The sequence below is a fragment of the Simochromis diagramma genome, unplaced genomic scaffold (assembly GCF_900408965.1).
Source record: "Simochromis diagramma unplaced genomic scaffold, fSimDia1.1 OVJJ01000307.1, whole genome shotgun sequence".
In the NCBI taxonomy this organism is placed as follows: domain Eukaryota; kingdom Metazoa; phylum Chordata; class Actinopteri; order Cichliformes; family Cichlidae; genus Simochromis; species Simochromis diagramma.
The window spans coordinates 889,667-910,934 of NW_024386786.1; the positions used below are offsets into that span (position 1 = coordinate 889,667).

Here is a 21,268-nt window from a genome sequence, read left to right on the forward strand (position 1 = left end):
TTGGTTTCTCCTTGTTGAAATGAATAAATTTGATCCCTTATTTGTTTAAAACAAAGCAGAATATTTTGTTTTGTTTAACTCTTGCATGAAAAAAGAAAAGTATAAATTTGTACTACATTTTTGCCATCAGTTCTTTTCCTTAGCAAAGCTATTTATGTTCTGTTCAAGGGTGTTTGTATTTAACGCACAAGTAAATAACTTGTATCTAACTCTTGTCACTCTCTGACAGAATGCAAATAGCAGCATGTGGGAGAGATAAAGTGGAAGTTTATAAAAATGTGTGCTCAGTAGCAAAAAGATCCAGCTTGCACACAGCATTTCCTCTGGGAGTGTGTTCTAAAATTTCGCAGCCCGGCTCACAAACACACCATGACCCTTTTTTGTGTGTCTCAGTAAGATATTGTAGTTATGTTTTTAATTCTCCGTTTTCCCAGTACAGAGTGCTGCTATCATTTTTCCTACTCTGTTTTTCTTTCTTTTGTTGTGTTTACAAGAAGGGGTTTGATTCGAGGGCTCCTGTGAAATTCTTTTTATCCTGCTTCAAACCTTTTAAAACGTGACCCATTGAGAGAGAGGATTGGACCTGAATCGAAGACGGAGCGAGGAAATATGGAGGGAGTCTGTCAGAAAGATTAGTGCTGGAGAAGTGTGTGTGTGTAGTGTGAGTGTGAGAGAGAGAGAGAGAGAGAGAGGGAGAGGGAGGAGGACAATGCAGACTGTGAGATTGCTTGTACATGACCATGTGTGTGTTGGCAGATACCATGGTGTTTCTGTGATGCCAGTCCCCCCTGCGGCGGCTGGATTAATGAAGTTGGTTTAACATGGAGTTAAACATGGAATGCAAATTATCACAGTCTATGTGTATTTGTGTGTGTGGACTTTGTGAGGGCAGTTTTATTTCATACAAATGAAGACAGTTTTGGAAAAAGTCATACATTTCTGGTGTGCACTCATTCTAAGGTTGAAGATTGCATGTCGTTTTTGCATAAGCATTTACTCGACTTGGCATGAGCTCCACAAGTCTGTGCAGTACCTTGTAACATGTTATCCCATTTGACAACATTCCAAAAACATTTGTGCATTGCCAGGACTATTTGGCTTTCCACATTTTCCAGTAATCGTTCGATGGGATGGAGATCAGGCGAGTGCAGAGTCCGTGGCACCTCCTTGATGGGCGGCCTCAAACTACTGCAATGCTTTGTGGTTTGTTGGGTCTCATTTGTATGGTGGTGCACTGAATCCTTCTCAACAATGATTAATGTTTGACACTCCTGAGCTTCCAAAGATATTCCTAAAAGAGCACATCTTTAATATTCTTTGTATGAAAACGTGACTGTGATGCCAGCAGCATGGAGTATTGCCCTTCATGCTTTTCCAGGAATTTGCCCCTACCTTTGTTTACCATGGTCAAACCTACTCATGGTGTCTTCTTGAGACACTGAAGGCCTATTGACCATTGGATTACTCTGCAATGCTTTGGATATCCTGTAAGCATAATTTTTAAATATGCAACGTGGAGTCTACTGGTCCTGACTAAATATTATTATTATGTGATCACATTGTGAGGACAGGCTGTGTATGCTGTGCTTCATTCTCAGATAGGCCTCAGAGATGCAGGTGGCCTTCTTTCTTGCATTACAGCTGCCTCTTGCTCAGCTTTGCTAAGTAACTCATTAAGCTGCCTAATTATCGCAGCAGACAAACACATGTGCACAGGGACAGCTCCGCCCACATGAACCCTCTTTTTTTTTTTTTCTTTTACTTTACCTGTCATATGCAATTCTGTTGAAAATATGCAGCAGTGCACTGTTTTTATTTGTTTGTCCTTTTCCTCCTCTGTGCTGCTATTTCATCCTATTCCAACCAACCAACTATCATATCCTGTCAAAGTTACATATCACCAAGACAAATGCGTATAATCCCTCAGACATCAGCAAACCTCAGTGACCTTGCTTCTCAAGTGAAAGACTTTATAGTTGGGCAGTTTTTCCTATTTTTCATCATTTCTATCAGAACCTATATTATGACCTTCTTCTCTGAATGCCTTCAATCAGCCAGTCATTTCCTGCATTCTTAAAGTTTTTTTTTTTTTCTTCACCCTTTACAGTGAATCACCCTAGTATAATCATTTTTGTTCGCAGCTTGAAGTCTATGCAGCAGTGAAGCACTTCCTGAAGAGAAGTGTCACAGGTGTTGCTTTCAGACCTCGCTGTAGTCAAAAATCTTGAAATTAACAAGTTGAATTAAATGGGGTAATTACCATGGAATGATTGAGTTTGACAAGCAGAGAAGCAACTAATGACAGGTTATGAAAAGTGCGAAACCTGTGCGTTATCAGACTCTTAGAGAAGTTTATGGTCTCCAGAGGCTTCACAAACTATTTTTCCAATAAAAAAAACTTTAGTGGTTCAACAGTTTCTGGCTGGATTTATTCGAAGAAAGTTGATTGATCTCATGCAGAGAGTGTTGACTTGCTCAGTATGTATATCATAGGCAATAAAGGGCATGAACATAGAGTTTTTCTTTTCTTTTCGGTCACTCTCATCTGTGCTTCTTTGAAGAACACAATGTGGCTGTGAGGTTTATCTATTAACCAATAAGTAGAAAGTAGCAAAAAAAGAGAAGAGACAGAGTAATTCCAGTGCGACAGTTATAAACACTTGAATTCATTACATTTTATTTATTTGAATAGTCAGTCAAAATCATTGTGATCAAGTGTATCTGCAGATTTTACTCCAAATAGTAGACTGTAAGATAGTGCTGTAAAAAAAACTGTCAAATACTTACACCAATATGCTTCCTGGGGTATATTTGCGCTCAGCAATACATTTTGAATACCGTTACACTCTCGATGTTAAAAGTATTGGCTGTATCTCAAATAACTGAACCCACCATGTATTAAGCTGACTTTGGACTTTATTTTGAGGACTGTCCAATAATGTCCAGCAATGTTTTTCAAAAAATTGGCAAGAGATAACAGTACATGGTAACTGATGAGTAATAGCTGGCAGTTGTTGTTATGTTGCCATCTGAGCTTGCTGGGTTGTAACTGACTTCGGTTAAAAAATACAAAGTTTTTAAGTAGAATTGTAAGAAAAGACAGCTATATAATATAAATGTGTTGTTCATAAGCAAACAGAGGGGAAAAAGTGAAGGAATACAGCTGTGCACTGTAATTCAGAACATGATATCATTTGACTAGCATGAGATAGGAGAACAGTTGGAGAACTGTAAAGCTAACCCACCGGCAGCATTGCTGCCAGTATTTTACTGATAATCTACACATAAATCTTTAACAGGGTGGATGTGGGAGTGAAAAAGGAACAGAAATAAAAAATAAAGATGTAACACTCTGCATCATTCAGATTTAACTGTATCACACAAACTTTCATTATTGCAGCTGCTGATTTGCTGCGTCTGTAGCAGTTATCATCTTTCACCATCTTTATAGGTGTAATTTACCATATTTAATCATTAGTGATTGCATTACAGACACATCTGAACAACATCAGTAACAAAACTGGAGGTAACTGTAAGATGCCATTTTACATGGGAGATAATCATCTATTACCAACACGGTCTCCTGAAACAACACTGATTATTATAATGCAATAAAGTTAAAGTTACTAGGTTAAAAAAAAAACAATCAATGGATTGGAGTTTATTGTATGTAAATATCAACATTATTAATCTAAGTATAAAAAGATGAAATAGATAGTTTTTCATGTTGGTCCCTTTGCCAACCTAAAACCCGACCGTTCCACTGGCCTCTCTTGCAGCACCAGCCAGGAAATGAGCTGCTAAACTGTGACTGAAGTTGTCCAGTTGCAGGAGGTTAAAACAAATTAAAATCCTAATTAGAGGAATGTTGCTGCACTAACGAAAGTGGGAGTGTCAGAAGCAGCCAGTTAAACGCTCAGTATTTGGTCTTTTAATGTTTCTTGCAAAAAGTTAAAAGACCAAATACAAAGAATTTTTAATTATTTCTGCAATGCCTAGTTGGTGATTAGTGGTATAGTAGAAGTTGAGAATCCTTCATGGAAAAATGATGGAACAACTTTTCAGTCTTTGAAAATGGAAGACTGATTAAAAATGGCTGTACATGCAAATAGTTCATACAATGCTTTTTTCTCACAGTTGCTAACTGTGAGAAACAATGTATCAATCAATGCTTAAGATTTTAACAAATAAGGAGGAAGAACATTTTAGAGGCTACTGATGAAAAGCATCTCCGTTGTGTCTGCTGAGAGACTGCAGAGCCTTTTGTCTTTCACAGAGTTTTGGTGCCAGGCCAGACCTGACTAATGAACTTCTGGTCAGCAGCCAGCTCCTCTAACCTCCACAGTCCCTCTGCTGCAGTCAAGTAACCTCTGCTTCCTGCCAGGCGAAACACCAACAGGGCTGTGAATCCCCTGACTTCGTCACCTTCTGTCCGCCTGAGCCTCGTTTACAGCTGCCTGAGGAGCTGTGAGGAGGACCACAGCACAGCTTCATGTTGCAAGTCATGGCAAAAGGATCCCTATGCTGTTTGTTCAAGGTGTTTTAGTTATAGATAGTTATAGAGCATAACATTGTAGCTCTATCCTACCAACTGCCATCCATTGAGACCAAAGAGGTATATTTTGGTTAGTGCTTTTTGAAAATACACATTTGCCAGAAGAAGAAGAGCTGGTCTGGCTACATTCCAAGAACTAATCCAAGAAGCGATCAAGAAAATTCCACCTGTTAATGTGACTGTCCAGTGCTTGGCTGGAAAACCTACATGATAAAGTGAGCATTGCATGAGGTAAAATTTGTGTACTATAATTAAAATGTTTGTGCTATAACTGCCTATCGAGTCTGTTCATCTTGTTGCTTTCTTATTTTCTGATGAGAGTGAGAGGTTGGATCTTGCCAGGAAAAGTCAAGATTCTTCCTGGTGGGTTTTCAGTCTCCATCAAGAATTCTGTTCAAAATTTTTATGAACAAAGTTTCTAGCAGTAGTCAGGGGACGGAGGGTGTCAGACGTGGTTGTCTCAGGAGCTCTGCTTTTTGCAGATGATGTGGTTCCCTCTGGGTGACCTGCAGCTTGGTTTGCAACTGAGTGCAAAGCATTTGCAGTTCCAAATCTGAGGCCATTGTTCTTAAAAGTAAAATGATGGAGTATCCACTGCAGGTTAGAGATGAGTCGCTGCCCCAACTAGAGGAGTTGAAGTATCCTGTAATCTTATTCACAAGTGAGGGGGGAGTGAATTAGGACAACAACAAGCTGGTGAGGATGCTATTCTGGTCTGTTGTGGTGAATAGAAAGCTGGGCGGAAAGCAAAAACTGTCAGTTTACAAATTGATCTTTGTTTCTATCCTCAGCAGTCACAAGTTGGTAGGACTGGAAAGTGACAGGTGTTGTTTGTGTGCCAACACAGAGTTTCTTTCCTCCAGGGTATGGACTTCTTTCAGATTTGCCACAGGGCATCAGCTTAAATCAGGTTTTCTTGGTGTGTAGTAGCTGTGAAAGTCATTAAAAGCACTTAGAGTTTGTTATAGTGTTGCTCATATAAATAGGCACAACATGCTGATCTGAAATGATAGGTCTACACAGAACCAAGTTGAATCAGCTTTGAGTGAATCTGTTTTTTCTTGGTTCTTTTTACCTTGTATATAATGTTTTATAGCTCTTTGTGTTTAACTTCAGATCTCCTGTTTTACAGGTGGTGTCCAACAGGGCAGACATGGCCATCGGCTCACTCACCATTAATGAAGAGAGGTCAGAGGTTGTTGAGTTTTCGGTTCCATTTGTGGAGACTGGCATCAGTGTCATGGTTTCGCGCAGTAACGGCACAGTATCACCTTCTGCTTTCCTTGGTAAGATGTTTTTAATAAGGTACACTTTAGCATTTTATAAGTCTGTCATTTCTCCAAGTCAAGCTTAGTACCTGTAACATGCCTGCCTACCTGCAGATGCAAGCTACTTTGCAACCCATCTCCACCCTAGCTCCTTCTTTTCATTCTGTGTCATCTTGTGTCTTACTTACTGGGGTCAGGTTGTATATTTTCCCTTGTTATTGCTATCGGACAAATCTGAAGTTCTGGTGAAGTTTTTTAGTGAACTTATGATGAAATTACTCATTTTTTAATTTAGCTTTTTTCAGGCTTTTTTCCCATGAAGTATTTTAAACCATCAGGACAAATTGGCAACAATGCTTAAATCAATACCTTATTTGCTTCTATAAGCTGTGTCTAAACATCTGATAGAACTCAATGAGCAGAGGCTCACCTACAATCCAAAAACAATAACTGACATTGCATTCGTAGTTTATGAGATTGCTGAATATGAAGTCTACGTAGGAATGTTTATTCTCCATGTTCAGCTTTAAAGTAGGCATCATAAACTCAGTAGTCTATTTGTATTCCACTAAATTCTGTATACACAACATTAAAATGGGATTTATAGATGTGCATGAAGCATCACAAACCCTTTTCAAGCTCTCTAATGCAAAATTAAATTCTACTCTAAATGGTGCTACATAAGAGGAAGGTAAGAATCCCTTTAAAAAGCAATTCAGGTCAGCTGTGGATGAAAGACGGGTGAAGAAAATATCGCTAAACTAAATTTAAATTTTAAATTTGTGCACTGCACAAAATGAAATACCGGGCTTATAAATAGGCCCAGTAGAAAGCATGAAGAATATATACTTAGAAACACTCACATGTTATGCACTCTCTCTCTGCCCTACTTAGCTTGAAACAAACCAAAGGGGATTTTCGCTGTTTTGTTTTTGTCATCAGTCGGACTTTATTCCCTTCCACAGGTAAAGATGAGCTCATCAAAATAACTGAAATTTACATGTTGAAATACTTTTACTAAAAGACATCCTGACTGAGTGAGGTAGAGCTGTATGTAGTTATGTAGTGAGAGCTGTGTGGCAGTAGTTAGACAGAGATTAGAAGAACAAACAGCTCTTAAAGTATTGACCAAATATCATTTTACCGCTAGTGTGGAACATCCTTCTAAATCCACCTCATTGCCCAAGTGTTTACAAGAGGCCCTGAGGTCTTATTATACAGCAGGCTGGTACTCATCTAAAAGCAGAATATTTTTAACTTGGAGGCCTGACCCTCCTGTCTCGTGTTGAATTTAAAGTTTGTACTGAGTTTTTTTGCTTTTGGTTTGACTAGCACCGAAACCACTTTGATCAGGTTAAAGAAAAGAACACAGTTTGTGTTAAAATACACTCTCAAATCTCAGATTTCTACATTTCACACGTCTGCATGGAGTCGTCTATAGTCTGGGTTGCTTTTTGTTTATCAATGCTCAGAATGGATGATAACACATTTTCTATCTTACTAATAGGTGAAGGAGGCTGACTACATAGGAGGCACATATAGGACTGCAGTGAATAATAGCGGCGTGAACAGTTAACATTCAAAGCAGCTGGTTCAAGGAGACTGAATTAAATGACTGTTCAAGGGGTCATAATGCAAGACAGCCCTTGTTTTGGATATTTTCATTACATGCTTTTTCCAAAACATAGAAAAATGAAGGAAGCATCCTTTAATGTTCAGCTGAACATCCAGAAAGTTGATTCTGACTTCATCTCAGCTCACTGCGGGTTTCCCAAACCTTATAAACACTCGTTTGCATAATGGTCAAAACTAGCACCGCTGACTAACAATGGGCTGTCAGAGCCATTGTTAGTCAGTCCATTGCAGTTTCTCCTGCTGAAAACGCAATGTCCAGGTGAACACAATCAACTTTGTGGGATTTCCTTACCTGGGCGATTTGTGTCAAGATGTTCAGCTGAACATTTTATAAACACATTATAAAACTATTGTTTGCTGCCCATCAAGAACACCATGCAAATGCTGCACAGTCCTATAATGGAGAGGACAGGTGTAACAGGGCATAACAATTCAAAATCAACCTGAATCAAAATTAATTTGATGAAACTGTGGGGTTATACGAGGTGCAAATGAAAATCTCAACTCAACTCCAGACAAAGACCATAGCTAAAGCAAATTTAACGTAAGATGTATAAGACTTCAGCACTGCTGCTACCTGGAAGTGCCATCGTGTCCACATCCACCTGCGTTAGACTGTATCTCTTATACTGTGTCACAACAGTGACCCTGCAACCTGAGTTTTAGAGACGACAAAGTTGCAGGGAGTCGAGTAGAACGTAATGGCAATCACCGATAATCTTGGTAGCCAAACAATTTTTTACAGTGTTGAGGTACACAATGGTACAGTACAAATCAGAGTTTGTTTCGAACAGGACATTACTGTGCAGCTCTGACCCTGGGGTCCTATTCACAATGCATGATGTCCAAAAATAAAGCTTGAACATCTGAGACTCTTTCACACTTCCTGGAACATGGTTATCATTAAATCTGATATGGTTTTTGCTTTTTTTATTAGCAAAGTCACATTTTATTTTTTAAATCACAACTACACGAGTCATCAAAAGAGGACCCAGATGCATAAGCTATTATTCACTAATGGACTTTACAATGCTTTCAAGTTTCCTTTAATCTTAAGGATTGTTGAAGGATTAATTAATTAATGTACTAAAACAGCCTTGATAGCTTACATAACGCTGTACAGTACTGTACATTCTTTCTAAATTATGTAAGTGGCCCTAATTTCTGATGTGAATTTTGTCTTTCAGTTGAAAAGGTTCAAACTCCCAGCTTTGCATCTCAAAGCACAGCTCAAAATGCACAGTTAGCTTTACTATTCTCAGCATTCAAAGAAGCCCCCACAGCAATCCAAGCTAACTTTTTTTTCTCAAGTCATTTTTAAAAAAATACAGCTTATGCCTCAATCAAAGTTGGCCTCTCCTAAGATAACACCTCTTAATTTACAAATCTTCTTAGACTAATTCCACGCACTTCCAACCATGAAAAGATGGAATTTGAGAGAAGTAGAGAGTTGGAAGCAGAGAGAAATGACAACAAAGAAAGGGAGTGATGGATGAAGAATGTGCTTAGGAGAAAGAGATGGTGTTACACAGAGAGAGAAAGTCCTGTCATGTACCACTATAAACCCAACACAAACGAGAGAGAGGTTGAGTGGCTTTGATAGAGAGACTGATAGAGCTGTGTCAGATGCTCTCAGATATTTTAATCTGAGCAGCGGCTGGTTGACATGCTGCTGCACATTTGTGTGTGTGCGTGTCGTGCAGACCAGATGAGATCATACCCTGTAGCAAAAATGACTTGTTAACACAGGGCAGCGTCTCAGGCGACTACTTTTTAAACCCTCCATCTGTGCTTAAAACCTGCCTGTGTGAATGAAGCGCATATTCTACTGCCACACATACTGTGTGCATGACGTTATAAATCAGACCTGCAGAACATCATACACTGTATGACGAATTATGTCATAAATAGTTGGAAATAATCTTCCTATCATTTATATCACCATATACTGTCCGTTTCTCTATAGCCCTTAAAGCTCAGCCTGTAATAAAAGTGCAATTAATTTTTTTCTTCATTTTTGCTTGTTTAATAACGACCAAGTCTGCTCTAAAAGTTCACTAATATTCCTCCATCATAGACCTGACTCCTTCGCAGGACTCCTTAAGGGATTGATTTCATACTTGCACAGCTGCAGTAGTACATCTATCCATCTGTCAGAGGAGATTTAAGAGACAATCTGAAACATGTCATGGTTGGACGGCGGTGCAAGGCTCCCAAGGCCATTTTGTCTAAAGTCTGCTGGGCCACAGGGCTGACAGCAAGTCCATACTGTTGCTTTGGCCATTTGTGCGTGCGTGTGTGTGTCTGTGTGTGTGTATGGGCACATGTGAACACTTGGAATATAAAAGAAAAAATTAGGGTCAAACAGAGGTAAGAGTGAGCACAAACACGTAAGGAAAGGTCAACGCTGAAGGAAATAATCAAGTGAGGAAGAAGTGCTCTGAGAGGCAGGGCAATCCTTTCTGATGGAGGAGTCTCAGAAAAACCAGAGAATAATAACAAGAGGTGAAGAGGGAAACACGTGCAGGCCAACAAGAGGCCAACTGTGAGAAAGGCAGCTGCAATATGTGGACAAACGGCACGATGCTCAACTTGTTTAAAATGCACTTGCTGTTCGTTAGGCCTTGTAAAGAAAAATAGAATAAATGGTAATGAATCCTAGGAATCTGATACCATTGTGGTTGACACTGTGGTGTAGTGGTTAACATTGATGCTTTGCAGCAAAAAGGTGAACGGTTTGAATCCACCAGTGAGCTGCTGTCAGTTTAATTAGTGGTTCTAAATTGAAGATAGGTTTAAATGTCAGTTGATGGTTAATGTGATGAGCTCGTGCACCTATTATAGGCTCCAAAACCTAGAATTGGACAAGCAGTTAAGAAAATGTGTGTCATTTGTAAAAGCTTTGGCTCTTTTTATTAGTTTTAGTTTCTTCTTTCAATGTGGAAGAAAAGGTCATTGGCCAGGGTTTTTATTATAACGACATTATCTTGATGATAAGAATCTCTGAAAATGTTAATGTATAAAATTAAAAGAGACATGCCGGATTCGAGTTATTTTTTTTCATATTTTTACATTTAAATGACAATACAGTAAATCTGCGAAGGTTCTCAGACATCCAGGTCATCGTGGTCTAAGGAGCTTGAAAAAAAAAAAGCATCTGGACTTCTTTAAGTTGCTCGAAGACTCGGCTGTCCATCTGCATCTAAAGGACAAAGGTCACTCTTTCGAGGACGCCAATGTTCACATTTTGGACAGAGAGGACAGATGGTTTGAAAGAGGAGTGAAAGAAGCCATCTATGTCCACTGTGAGCGACCATCTTTGAACAGAGGCGGGGCTTACGACACCAACTGTCTGCCATCTATAATCCAGTTTTGAGATCCCTTCCCAGACGCCTTAACGCCCACTCACATCCTGGGCCATCTGACCCCAGGAAATCACATGATAGGGTGGGGCTAGGTTTCACAATGAGCTCACCCGAAACCTTGGCTTATTGTGACCCACACCCATTTTCACACCTTAGCTCGTGTGATTGTGTTACTAGGGGGGGTCCATGTCCCTCCCGGGAGACACTCCCACAGGGCTTAAATCTGGGACTTTCCACCATTTCACAGTAGAACTGAAGAAGCTTCTTGGATGGTGGTGAAGTCCAGATGCTTTTTTTCCAAGCTCCTTAGACGACAATACAGTAAATTAAACCAACAAGAATAAAGCAGTACACTACTTATAGAGGCTATTTTATCTTAAAGAAAATAGATGCATTCTGCAGTGGACTCATTGGTTTGATATCCTCAAAGTTGGGCTGAGCTCCTTCTTTCTGTTTTCTGTCTCATGCTCTTCTGTCAGGTTCTTGTACATGTTTAGTTTGAAAAGCATGAAAACATTTTCTATGGCTTTAAATATTTAAGACTGTCCTGCTGGGGTCCCCTTTTTTCAAACCTGACATCCTCTGAAGCAGCGTTTTCTCACTAAAACCTTGTTTGATGTCTCTGTTCTGGTCTTTCTCTGTACTTTTCTTTCATGGTAGCAAAACATGACATGAGAATGCATGCAGATACCTCCTGCACTTTGAACTGCACATGCTTGAACTTTTCCAAGGGTGCCCTCTGCATATTCCCAGACCATTCCCACATTAGGGAATGATCCATTAATAATAAGGAAGTAACTAATTTATCATGATTTGTTGTTACTCACATTTGATTGCATATCTGTTACTGTAACTAATGACTAATTAACAGATTTGAAATACCTAAACATTACTTATTGAGCAAGCTTCTCTCAGCATCAATGAGAAAGATAAAATAAAAATGACTGTACAAGGATACTCAGAAAGAACTACATGCTTCCCCTGACCAGAGCAAAATGATCTTGATCCGCACATGAATGAATGCATTTCTTTCCTTTTACTCTTCGTCACCTTTCTACCAAGTTTAATGAAATTCAGCTTAGTAGTTTTTGTGTAGCCCTGCTGTCATAGAGATGAATAAAACCATGCCAAAACACATGCTGTACCACCGCCTCAACTCTCGCTTTTGGCAGAGAAATGGCTGACTCTGCAGTTTTTATTGTCCTGGTGCGTTTACTTGCCTGCAGCGTGCATTAGTGCTTCTTTCAAAGCTGGGCTCACAGTTTTCTAAAGATTTGTTTTCTTTGTTGTGCTACTGAATGAAAATTTATTATTTATTATTTCTCTGTTTTTTTTTTCTTCCTTTACATAATATTTTCAAATCGCTACAATCTAAACTCAGAGTAATAATTGTGACGTATTTAATTCTCTAAAGTCTCAGTGACCTTTGTGAATGTGAAATAGACACAAAGATCTTATTACAGACACAGAAACCCCAGGCTACAAAGCTGAGAGTGAGACAGGACACACACTCAAAGCCTGGATAATAACAAACACTTAAACTGTCAAGGGACCCAGTAAAGGGGGATGTGAAAATTGAGCGACTGAGGAGAAATAAAGGCAGAGGTGTGTGTGTGTGTGTGTGTGCGCGCGCTTTGTTTTGAAGAATGGTCAGCTGCAGTAGAAGGCCTGCCACTCATATTGGCATTTCAGAGGTAAAAGCTTTTATACACTAACAGTAAAACAAAACTCCCAAGTCATAATTTGTGAGGAGCTTCTTAAGAGTTTCTGTGAGCTTAGTGAATTCAGCTTCTCAAAAAAAATTATGTGTGTGTGTGTGTGTGTGTGTGTGCTTCTATAAAAGTGAGTGATGAACTATGTTATCTAATGTTCAAAGAGTACTTCCCTGATTTAGCATTGCATTCACAGCACTGTTGTCTCCAGATGGGCATCTTATGAGCCAACAGGTGAAATTAAGCTGTATCTGTACTTGTTTTTCAAATGCAAGTTTAAATGAAATATTATAATATTTCATATTCCAATATTTCACTTCTCCCAAATGTTTGTTATCATTCAATATTAAGAAAAAAACATGATAAAGCAACAGTGTTACAGTTGTTAATATTACCTCCTATACAGGATTCAGTCATTGTATTGGTATTAATATTCCCTGAGACATTAAAATATATGAGGTAACTGTACTTCTATATGTGTGCCTCTGCACAGTTAAGCTTCAAATGCGTAATGGCAGGCAAACCTAATTGTACTTATCGTTTTCCTTGGCCTGCTGTATACGTAATGCAGATTAGCATACCATTTACTGAAGTACTCTGGTGGGATGAGGCAGAGAAGGTGATCGTAATTGTTTATGGCACTCTGGATTAAGCTGGTAATTATACCAAATCATTGTGAAACTTTGTGCACATGCTATAGAAGCAAATCAAATAACAACTACTTAAACTTGCGTTACAGCAATTCAGCTGTTTCTAATTGTGATACCATACCAACACCATGGCTACCTGTGCATGCTGACCCGGTATCAGTGTTGAACTAGTAAGCTGTATTCCTTATCGTGAGCATTGGTGCATGAGGTAAAATCTCAAAATAAATTAAGCAGATGAACTTTATTTATGCACTTCATGCTGTAATGACATTACTGTGTTAAATATGTCATAACTGTGTCCATGTCCTATGCTGTTCAGCTTCTAACTGCATCAGCACTCCGTTTTATAATGTTGTTACCATTCTCACTAAAACAGACTTATGGCATAAGGCGACTTTTCTGGGTTATTCTTACTCTGGTTCTATAGAGAACTAGGGTCACCAGTTTGAATCTGTCTATTACTGCTGGGAACATGCTGGCAACCAAATTGAATTAATAATATTGTCACTTTACTTAACAACCACTGCTAAAATGCCCTTGAGCAAGGCCGCATAACCTTATTAACCCAACGCTAGGTTCTTGTACTCCAGTGGCTCTGCTTGCTGGCACCAGTACCAGACTGTGGTTATACCCGGTGGCTTCCAGGTGTGAATATTAAAGAGGCCATCTTTGAAAAAGAACACGTGTCTTGAATTGACTTTCCCTGTTTAAATGCACTCCTCTGCAAAATGGTGATGTAGCTGCTGGAAACCAAACATCACTGAGAGAGTACATAACTCAAAGCTAATAGCACTACAAAACCCAGCATACTCATGTCATCGATAAGTGAAAGTGAAGTAAACCTGATCAAGTTCAATTTTGATTCAACTACCCAAAGACACAAATACCTCCCGACACCTGCAGGTCAATAAATCCACTGCTGTGTCTAATCTGAACTCACAATTCCCCAAACTTTGCTTGTTCAGCGTTCGCTGCTGCTGAGTTTGAAAATGCCTTTACACCAAAAAATGTAATCAAACATATCGAATCACTTCCCTCAGAATATACTAAAGAGAAGCTCGGCACTGCTTCCGAAACTCTCACACTGAAATGCTTTGAAATGGTTAAAGAAAAGAAATCATTTGAAATGTCTCACAGATACACAAAAATGACTTGCTACAAAATCGTCATTTGTATGATGCTTAATTGAAATTAAGTACAAGCCACAGAAATGTTGTTTGTAATTCTTTAAACCTACTCGAGCATTGCAACACTGCTGCAGTTGTGCTGCTGTTGCCACACAAATTAGCTGCTTTACATTTTGTTATCAATTTATTTACGACCATGGCGGCATAATTCTGTCCAATGACGCTGCAATAAATCCTCTTTTGTGTGGGCACTTCAACAAGGACCGTATTGATTCTTCATTGGTGCTACGCCAGGCACGTGTACATTCACTCTGCTTGTAGTTGTTTTGTTTCATTGCACTGTAGTCTGTCGTGCCTGTGAGGTGTTCCTAAAATTAGATATTACAAAGATTATTCTACTCAGTAGCATAATTTTCAACATTCTGTTAATGACTGTTATTATGTACGCTCTCCTCCACTATAACGCTAGACACAGAAAACAAAACAATCATTAAACCATTTTCTTTGTATAGGAAAAGTCATTCACAAAACAAGCAGGCAACCAGTATTTATTTATTGGCTTTTGTTAAAAACGTCAGTGAGTGCCTTTCAAAAATCACAACGCGTCATTCAAAACTAGATTTAGAACCTGAAAAGAAATAAATTAATATGAAAATTCAAAAGAAATTTGAAGAAAACATTTAAAGCGACCGTGGGCATCGGCTAGATTCAGCACAAATCCAGCAAACGTATCCATCCAGTCCAACTCTTGATTTAATTTAAAATCATTATAAATGTATAATTCATTGACTCTTATGCAACTTTGATGTTGTTTTTGTGACACACAGTTTATTACATTATTAATCATCCATAATGTTGCATGGCAAACTTAAGAAGGTTTCATACTAAAATAAACTCAGCATTTATTTTCATTATAAAACTTTAATGTGGGTTGCAATGAATAATGTTTTATAATAAAAAAAACTAACTATTGTTCTGTAGGCCTCCTTTTCCCCGAAACTGTTGTTCATCAATCTTTTTTAAATGTTCTTTCTCTCTAAATGACATTTTAAGGTTGAAGTTACTTTATTGTCTCCCTAAATAAATAAATACATTTTTATTTATATAGCACCATTCAAGACAGAATCACAAAGTGCTGCACATAAGATTACAAGTCATAAAAAGATTTAAAAAAGAGAAAATAAAACAGGCAAAAAAATTAACCAAAGGAGAAAACTGTTTTGGATGAAAGGAACTGCTGCATGAAACCAGATATTACTAAACATCACAATAAAAACATAGTAAATGGGTGCACATAAAAAAAACAACATCTGAGCAAAGAAGCTGTTTGCACTGTCAACCTTAAACCGATGCAAACATGCACATCTTCATACATAAATTACAGGCACCAAAACCTCTCGCTTTACATGTTTAACAGCACACATGCAATTGGTAAAAACCGCAGTTATCTTGTTCTTTAATAAATGTAACTGTCAGGTGGACAGATTGTTTCAAACGACTGTGTTTAAACAGAGGAACCTTGTTCAGGATAGTCAAACAAAGATTTGTTTGCAAATATTAAACATTATCAATGTGCTGTAAACAACATGCATTATTCACCTATTCATACAAGCATTTCTTTCTGTGCCTAAGTGCTTTCGTCAGTGCCTTGCCCAATGATATTTGGCATGTCTATTGGAACGGCCAGGGATCAAACCACCAACCTTCCTGTTAGTAGATGACCCACAGCCACCCCACCTAAAGCACACCATCTGAAACTGATTAGGACAGATATAGCATGAATAGGAGAAGCTGGTGTGGAGCTGGGTTGCAAAGTAGCTTGCAGATGCATAGCAACTTTAGGCAGACTAAAGCAGCTTAAACCACACTCCCAAATGGAATTTGTCACTTAAAGTTGTGTAATCTGACCCATCAGATGATATGGGCTGGCACTGGCATCAGCTCTCTTACTGTGATTTCAGCTAAGCTTGATTTTGTGCCTGCTTGTACGAGCATTAAGCTCGATTAAAATTCAGGTCTCCTTGTGACAGCCTCCTTGTGATTATGATGCATATCTAGTTTGATGCTTTTTGTGTTAAAAATGTATCCTCCATGCATGATTTTGAAAATGTTTCTACCAAAAATTTAATAAAAAGAAAACGATTATCATAAACAGAATGAAATGAAATTATTATTCAATTTAACAATGAAAACCTAGCTGAAATTATAATGCATCGTCGCAGTCCTTGTGGCACACGGGTTTGCAGCCCATGCAGCCTTAAAAGCATATTAACCCTGTCTGGCAGTAAGTTTAATGGATAATCCTGAGCCTCTCCACCTGCTCCCTCACTGTGTGTCTCTCTGCACGGGAGCCACAGCTAAAAGCCTCGTATATAAACGATGCTTGTTACTCTTTGGTATGTCAGCACACAGTCACGTTTGATTTAGCATCTCATCCTGGACGTAACACAAGGAGAGACTAAAGTGTTGATGAGGCGACCCAGTAGCTCAGCCCATCTCTCCGGTGCTGTTTGATTAGTGTTACATCTGCCAATGTCGGTCTAGGCAGCAAATCCCTCACTAATTTAGCAAATCTCAGGAGAATCTGCTTGTTTCCTCTGCCGGCAGTTAGACTAGCACCCATTACTTGATATGAGGAGAGACAATTTCCTCCTGTCTACATCCAGACGTCTAACAATTTAATACAAGACTGCTCATTTGCTGTGTCATGCAGCTACACAGTGGCAGAAACAGAAAGTGTCAATGTGTAAATTATTCAGCACACATTTCTTTTCCTGAAATGTGTAATACATGGATGCTCGCTCCATATTCATGGACATAATAAAAACATTAAAATCAAATCCCTGACTCGGACTTAGATGTTTTATATTATTTTTCATTAAAATATTTACATCCCATTCAATGTTTCATCACTTCTGTGATCCCTCCTGCTTTGAGATATGTCTTTTCTCTCATTACAATTTTTGTTTTGGTTGAATTTACTATGAATCTGAGCTGACACAGAATAGAACCAACAACAGAATGACCTACAGTATCTAGCTTTGTTTTACTATCTTGGTTTCTATTTTTCTCTGTAATTTTCAAAATGTTCAAATGCAGTCTCCAAAAAGTTGATTCTGTTCATCTGGACGTAGCGTTTTGGGGGAGAAACGTTTCGTCACTCATCCTAAGTGACTTCTTCAGTCTCAGCTGACTGCAGGTTTCCCAATCTTATAAACAGCACATTTGCATAATGACTGAAACCAGCCCACTGAAGGAACAATGGGCTGGGAGGTCAGTTCCTTAAATCTTAATTATGCAAGTTCTCATGACCATTGATCAACAACCACTGACCAAAACCCACTGATCAAAGACCGCTGATCAATGGCCATTCACAGAGAGTTGGGGAATGGCTGCAATCACAGCATTGTAAGATTTCGCCATCTTCATCTTACCATCAAGACGTTCAAATGCAGTCTTTTTACAAAGACAAAAAAAGCTCAGTTGTACCAGTGGTAAGGTCACGCTTGGAGCTTGACACTCTGCTGTGTCTGAGTATTTCAGGGTAAAAGGATCAAGCTCCTGTGTAAATTAATATGGAGCGAGCCATAACTGCAATTTCAATGGCTACTGGGATGTGAAAACTGTGTGTGCTGTATAGAATCAACCGCCAGAGTCGATAAAACCCTGTAAAAAGTTCAGTTACTTTGCACCAAAATATAGTTTAAAAAGTTGTTGTTGTTTTTTTTTTATTTCACTTGCAGGTTGAAATAAAAAAAGTGATTTCACTTGCAGGTTGGGGCAGCACGGTGGTTAGCACTGTTACCTCAAAGCAAGAAGGTCCTGGCTTCAATTCCACTATCTGGCCAAACTGTGTGGAGTTTGCATGTTCTCATTTTCGTGGGTTCTCCCGGCTTCCTCCCACAGTCCAAAGACACACTTAGTGGGGATAGATTAATTGAAAACACTAAACTGCAACCTGTCCAGGGTGTACCCTGCCTCTCGCCCTAGGACAGTTGGGATAGGCTCCGGTGCGACCTGTGACCTTGAAAAGAATGGATGCAGGTTGTACTTGTACTACAGAGTGCTGACGCTATGATTGTGTGTAGCTCATCCCAGTAAACTATCAAACAACTTCTCTTTGTCGCTGCCTTACGATGCCTCTTGTTTAGATCAGGTTCACAGTGACATTTAGAAACGTGCAGTGAAAAGTTTTTGTTTGCTAGTTTAGAACAAGTGATTTAACCCTCTGTGGTCTAAGTAACCCCGTGTGCTAATTCTAACCCTCTGCATATTGGAGGAGCAGACTTTTTTTATAACATCCACTGCACCAGAAACAGTTGGTGCATGGGATGACAAGGGTCTTCTCAAACCTATAGTTGTTAGGCATCAATCTTTGTTCACTGTCCACAGAGATTCCCATTTTATGAAGGGGTAATTAGTAAATGTCAGGAAAACTTCCTAAAGTTTTCCTATTCGTTCTTGTGTGTGTGTGTGTGTTGGTGTATTGCAGAGCCCTACAGCCCAGCGGTGTGGGTGATGATGTTTGTGATGTGCCTGTCGGTCGTGGCTGTCACCGTCTTCATCTTTGAGTTCTTCAGCCCCGTGGGATACAACCGCAGCCTGCAGAGTGCTAAGAGTAAGTGACGGAGTCGCTCCAGTGTCTGCACGCCAATCAACCCACCACCACTGCTCATTTCACAACATTATTACCAACTTGTCACTTTGTCAGTTATGTAAGCGAGGGGGGGCTGATTTGAGGAGGGTGTTTGTCCAAATTATTATAATTAAGCGTTCCGCTTTTTTTTGACTGCACATGATTCAAAACAATCACTTCACACCCACAATGTGGCTTATTTAATAATAATGAAACAAACACGGACTGCGTGGTGGTGGTTGATGTTGACGTCTTTACAGTACTTGTCACTTCACCATTATTGCAACTATTTACTGTGTGCGTCTGTGCCCCGACACATTTATTTTTAATGAGAACCTGGAAAAGTTGTTCTTTATGTTTTAATAAACTGACACAAGTAGAAGTGAACTCATTTTATGTGACAGGTAGACGCACGCTCGTCATTTTTCTTTCTTCTGTATCAAACCGCTTCAACTTTCATCTCTCTTTATAAGCATGTTTAAATCTTATTCTTATCTTATTATATAATCGTTTCTATAGTTTATATCCTGACAAAAGTCGAATAAGATAAAGTTTAAAGGTCTACTTACCAGTTTTTGGCAGTTGCAGAGACTTGTGCATCTCTGTCGTCCTCTTTTTTCCAACATTTCCAGGGTGTCAAATACTAGTGTTGTGTCAGAAGCTGCCAGCTTCCCAGAAATACAAAACCTCGAGACACTGACCATTGCAATGTTAGATAGTATAAGACGTACTATATAGCAGTCCTTTTTTTTTCCAAGAGCATAAAGCTCATGGAAGGGTTTGGTAGCTAGAAGATGGTCCACTTTGGGATCTTTTAACATGCTTTCCCTTGCTACTTGGTCAGAGTTAATCACCAGATTTAGGAAAATATTATATGGTCCCTACACATTAAACATTTAAAAGTACTGTTTGAGTTTAAGGAGGATCTATATGTGATGAGTTCCCAACTTGTGCTCACACTTCAGTGGCTTTGACAAAATAGCAACATATTATCCATTCTATGACTTAAATACGTCAAATTAACTTCCACTTCACTCAAATATAATACACTTTAAAGTGTAAAGACACTATAAAGTGCCTTGTGTGCTTAATTTGTGCACTCATTACTTGAAGAAAAGGTACTTCAGATACTTCAAAGTAATCCTCTCCACACATCTGTACCATATCTACATGCTGACTGTGTTTCCATAAACGTGCAGCTTCACCTTTAATGTTGAACAATGAGCTATAGTCAGCGTCTTTTTGTTCTTTTATTTCTCATCCTTCTGAGACTTCACAGCATAGTGATTCACAGCGTAATGACCTTACATTCAACACGAGGGTGTCTGCTGCCAGGTTTAATAACTTTAAATAAGTCCTCTTCTCAGTTACGTCTGTTTGAACTTTCAACATGAGACATTTCTTAGATCACTGCAGGGCAGCTGGTCCATACAATCACTGCAATTTAATGCATGTTAATGTTGTTAATGTTGACGTTCTGTATTGTCATAGCAACAGCGTCCACATGTCTAATTTCTACTTTAATTTCAAAGTCTGGGCTCTGTCCCTGTATTTCCAATTAAAAGTCTTAAAGCAACAGTGGACTGTGACTATTCAGATAACAACGTGCTTCTGTTTGCTAGCATTACCTGATTTCAGGCAGACTTGCAAATATTTCATTCACAATGTCACCAAGGCCACACAGTTATGCGCTGCTCTTTTATGGCGGTTAACCAAACTATTATAAAACCAACTAGTTTCTGTCTTTGAAGCATCTTGGAATTCTTTTTTCAGAGTACAGAATACTTTCAATAGTGTTCTGTAACTTCTGAAATACTTTTCATATATGTTTTATATAAAACTGTTTCTTCTGCATCTCATTGTCTTGAAAATTCCTGTTGGATCAGTCCTGCCCCACAGAACCTCCACTACTTGTTACCTGTTGGCTTTGCTTTCTGTGAAACCACAAAAGACTAAATTTTACCCAGAATCATGAACCCGGACCTGGAACCTGGACCTCAGCAATGATCTTAAGTGACTAAAAGGACTAAAAGGAAATCTTTATGAATGAGTGAAAATATGGGAAATATTTCTACTACTATTACCATTGCTAGTAGTAGTTATAGAGGATGATAGTACATGCTATAGAATATTTCCTCTGTGGCAGCGGTGCTGAATCAGCCTGTTAGAGATGGTGCACCACTGCCTGCCAGTAAATGGTGCAAAGGGTACTCAGGATTATCCATCATGGATAACAGTTCAGTGGCCTTCTCCATATGGATGTGAGCAACATGTCACAAATCTTAATTTCTTTGTTGCTACTCAAAGAGTGATGCGTTTC

General features: G+C 38.9%; 1 protein-coding gene across 2 annotated transcripts in view; it reads left to right on the forward strand.

Annotated features, from left to right (window-relative positions):
• The window catches only part of grin2da (glutamate receptor, ionotropic, N-methyl D-aspartate 2D, a), a 154,169-nt gene that overhangs the window by 91,907 nt on the left and 40,994 nt on the right, over window positions 1-21,268 (forward strand). For both annotated transcript variants that reach the window (XM_040022988.1, XM_040022989.1), the window contains 2 exons: window positions 5,688-5,841; window positions 18,805-18,930. In XM_040022988.1, the coding sequence (XP_039878922.1) occupies window positions 5,688-5,841; window positions 18,805-18,930 (280 nt within the window). The remainder of the gene's footprint in view (window positions 1-5,687; window positions 5,842-18,804; window positions 18,931-21,268) is intronic.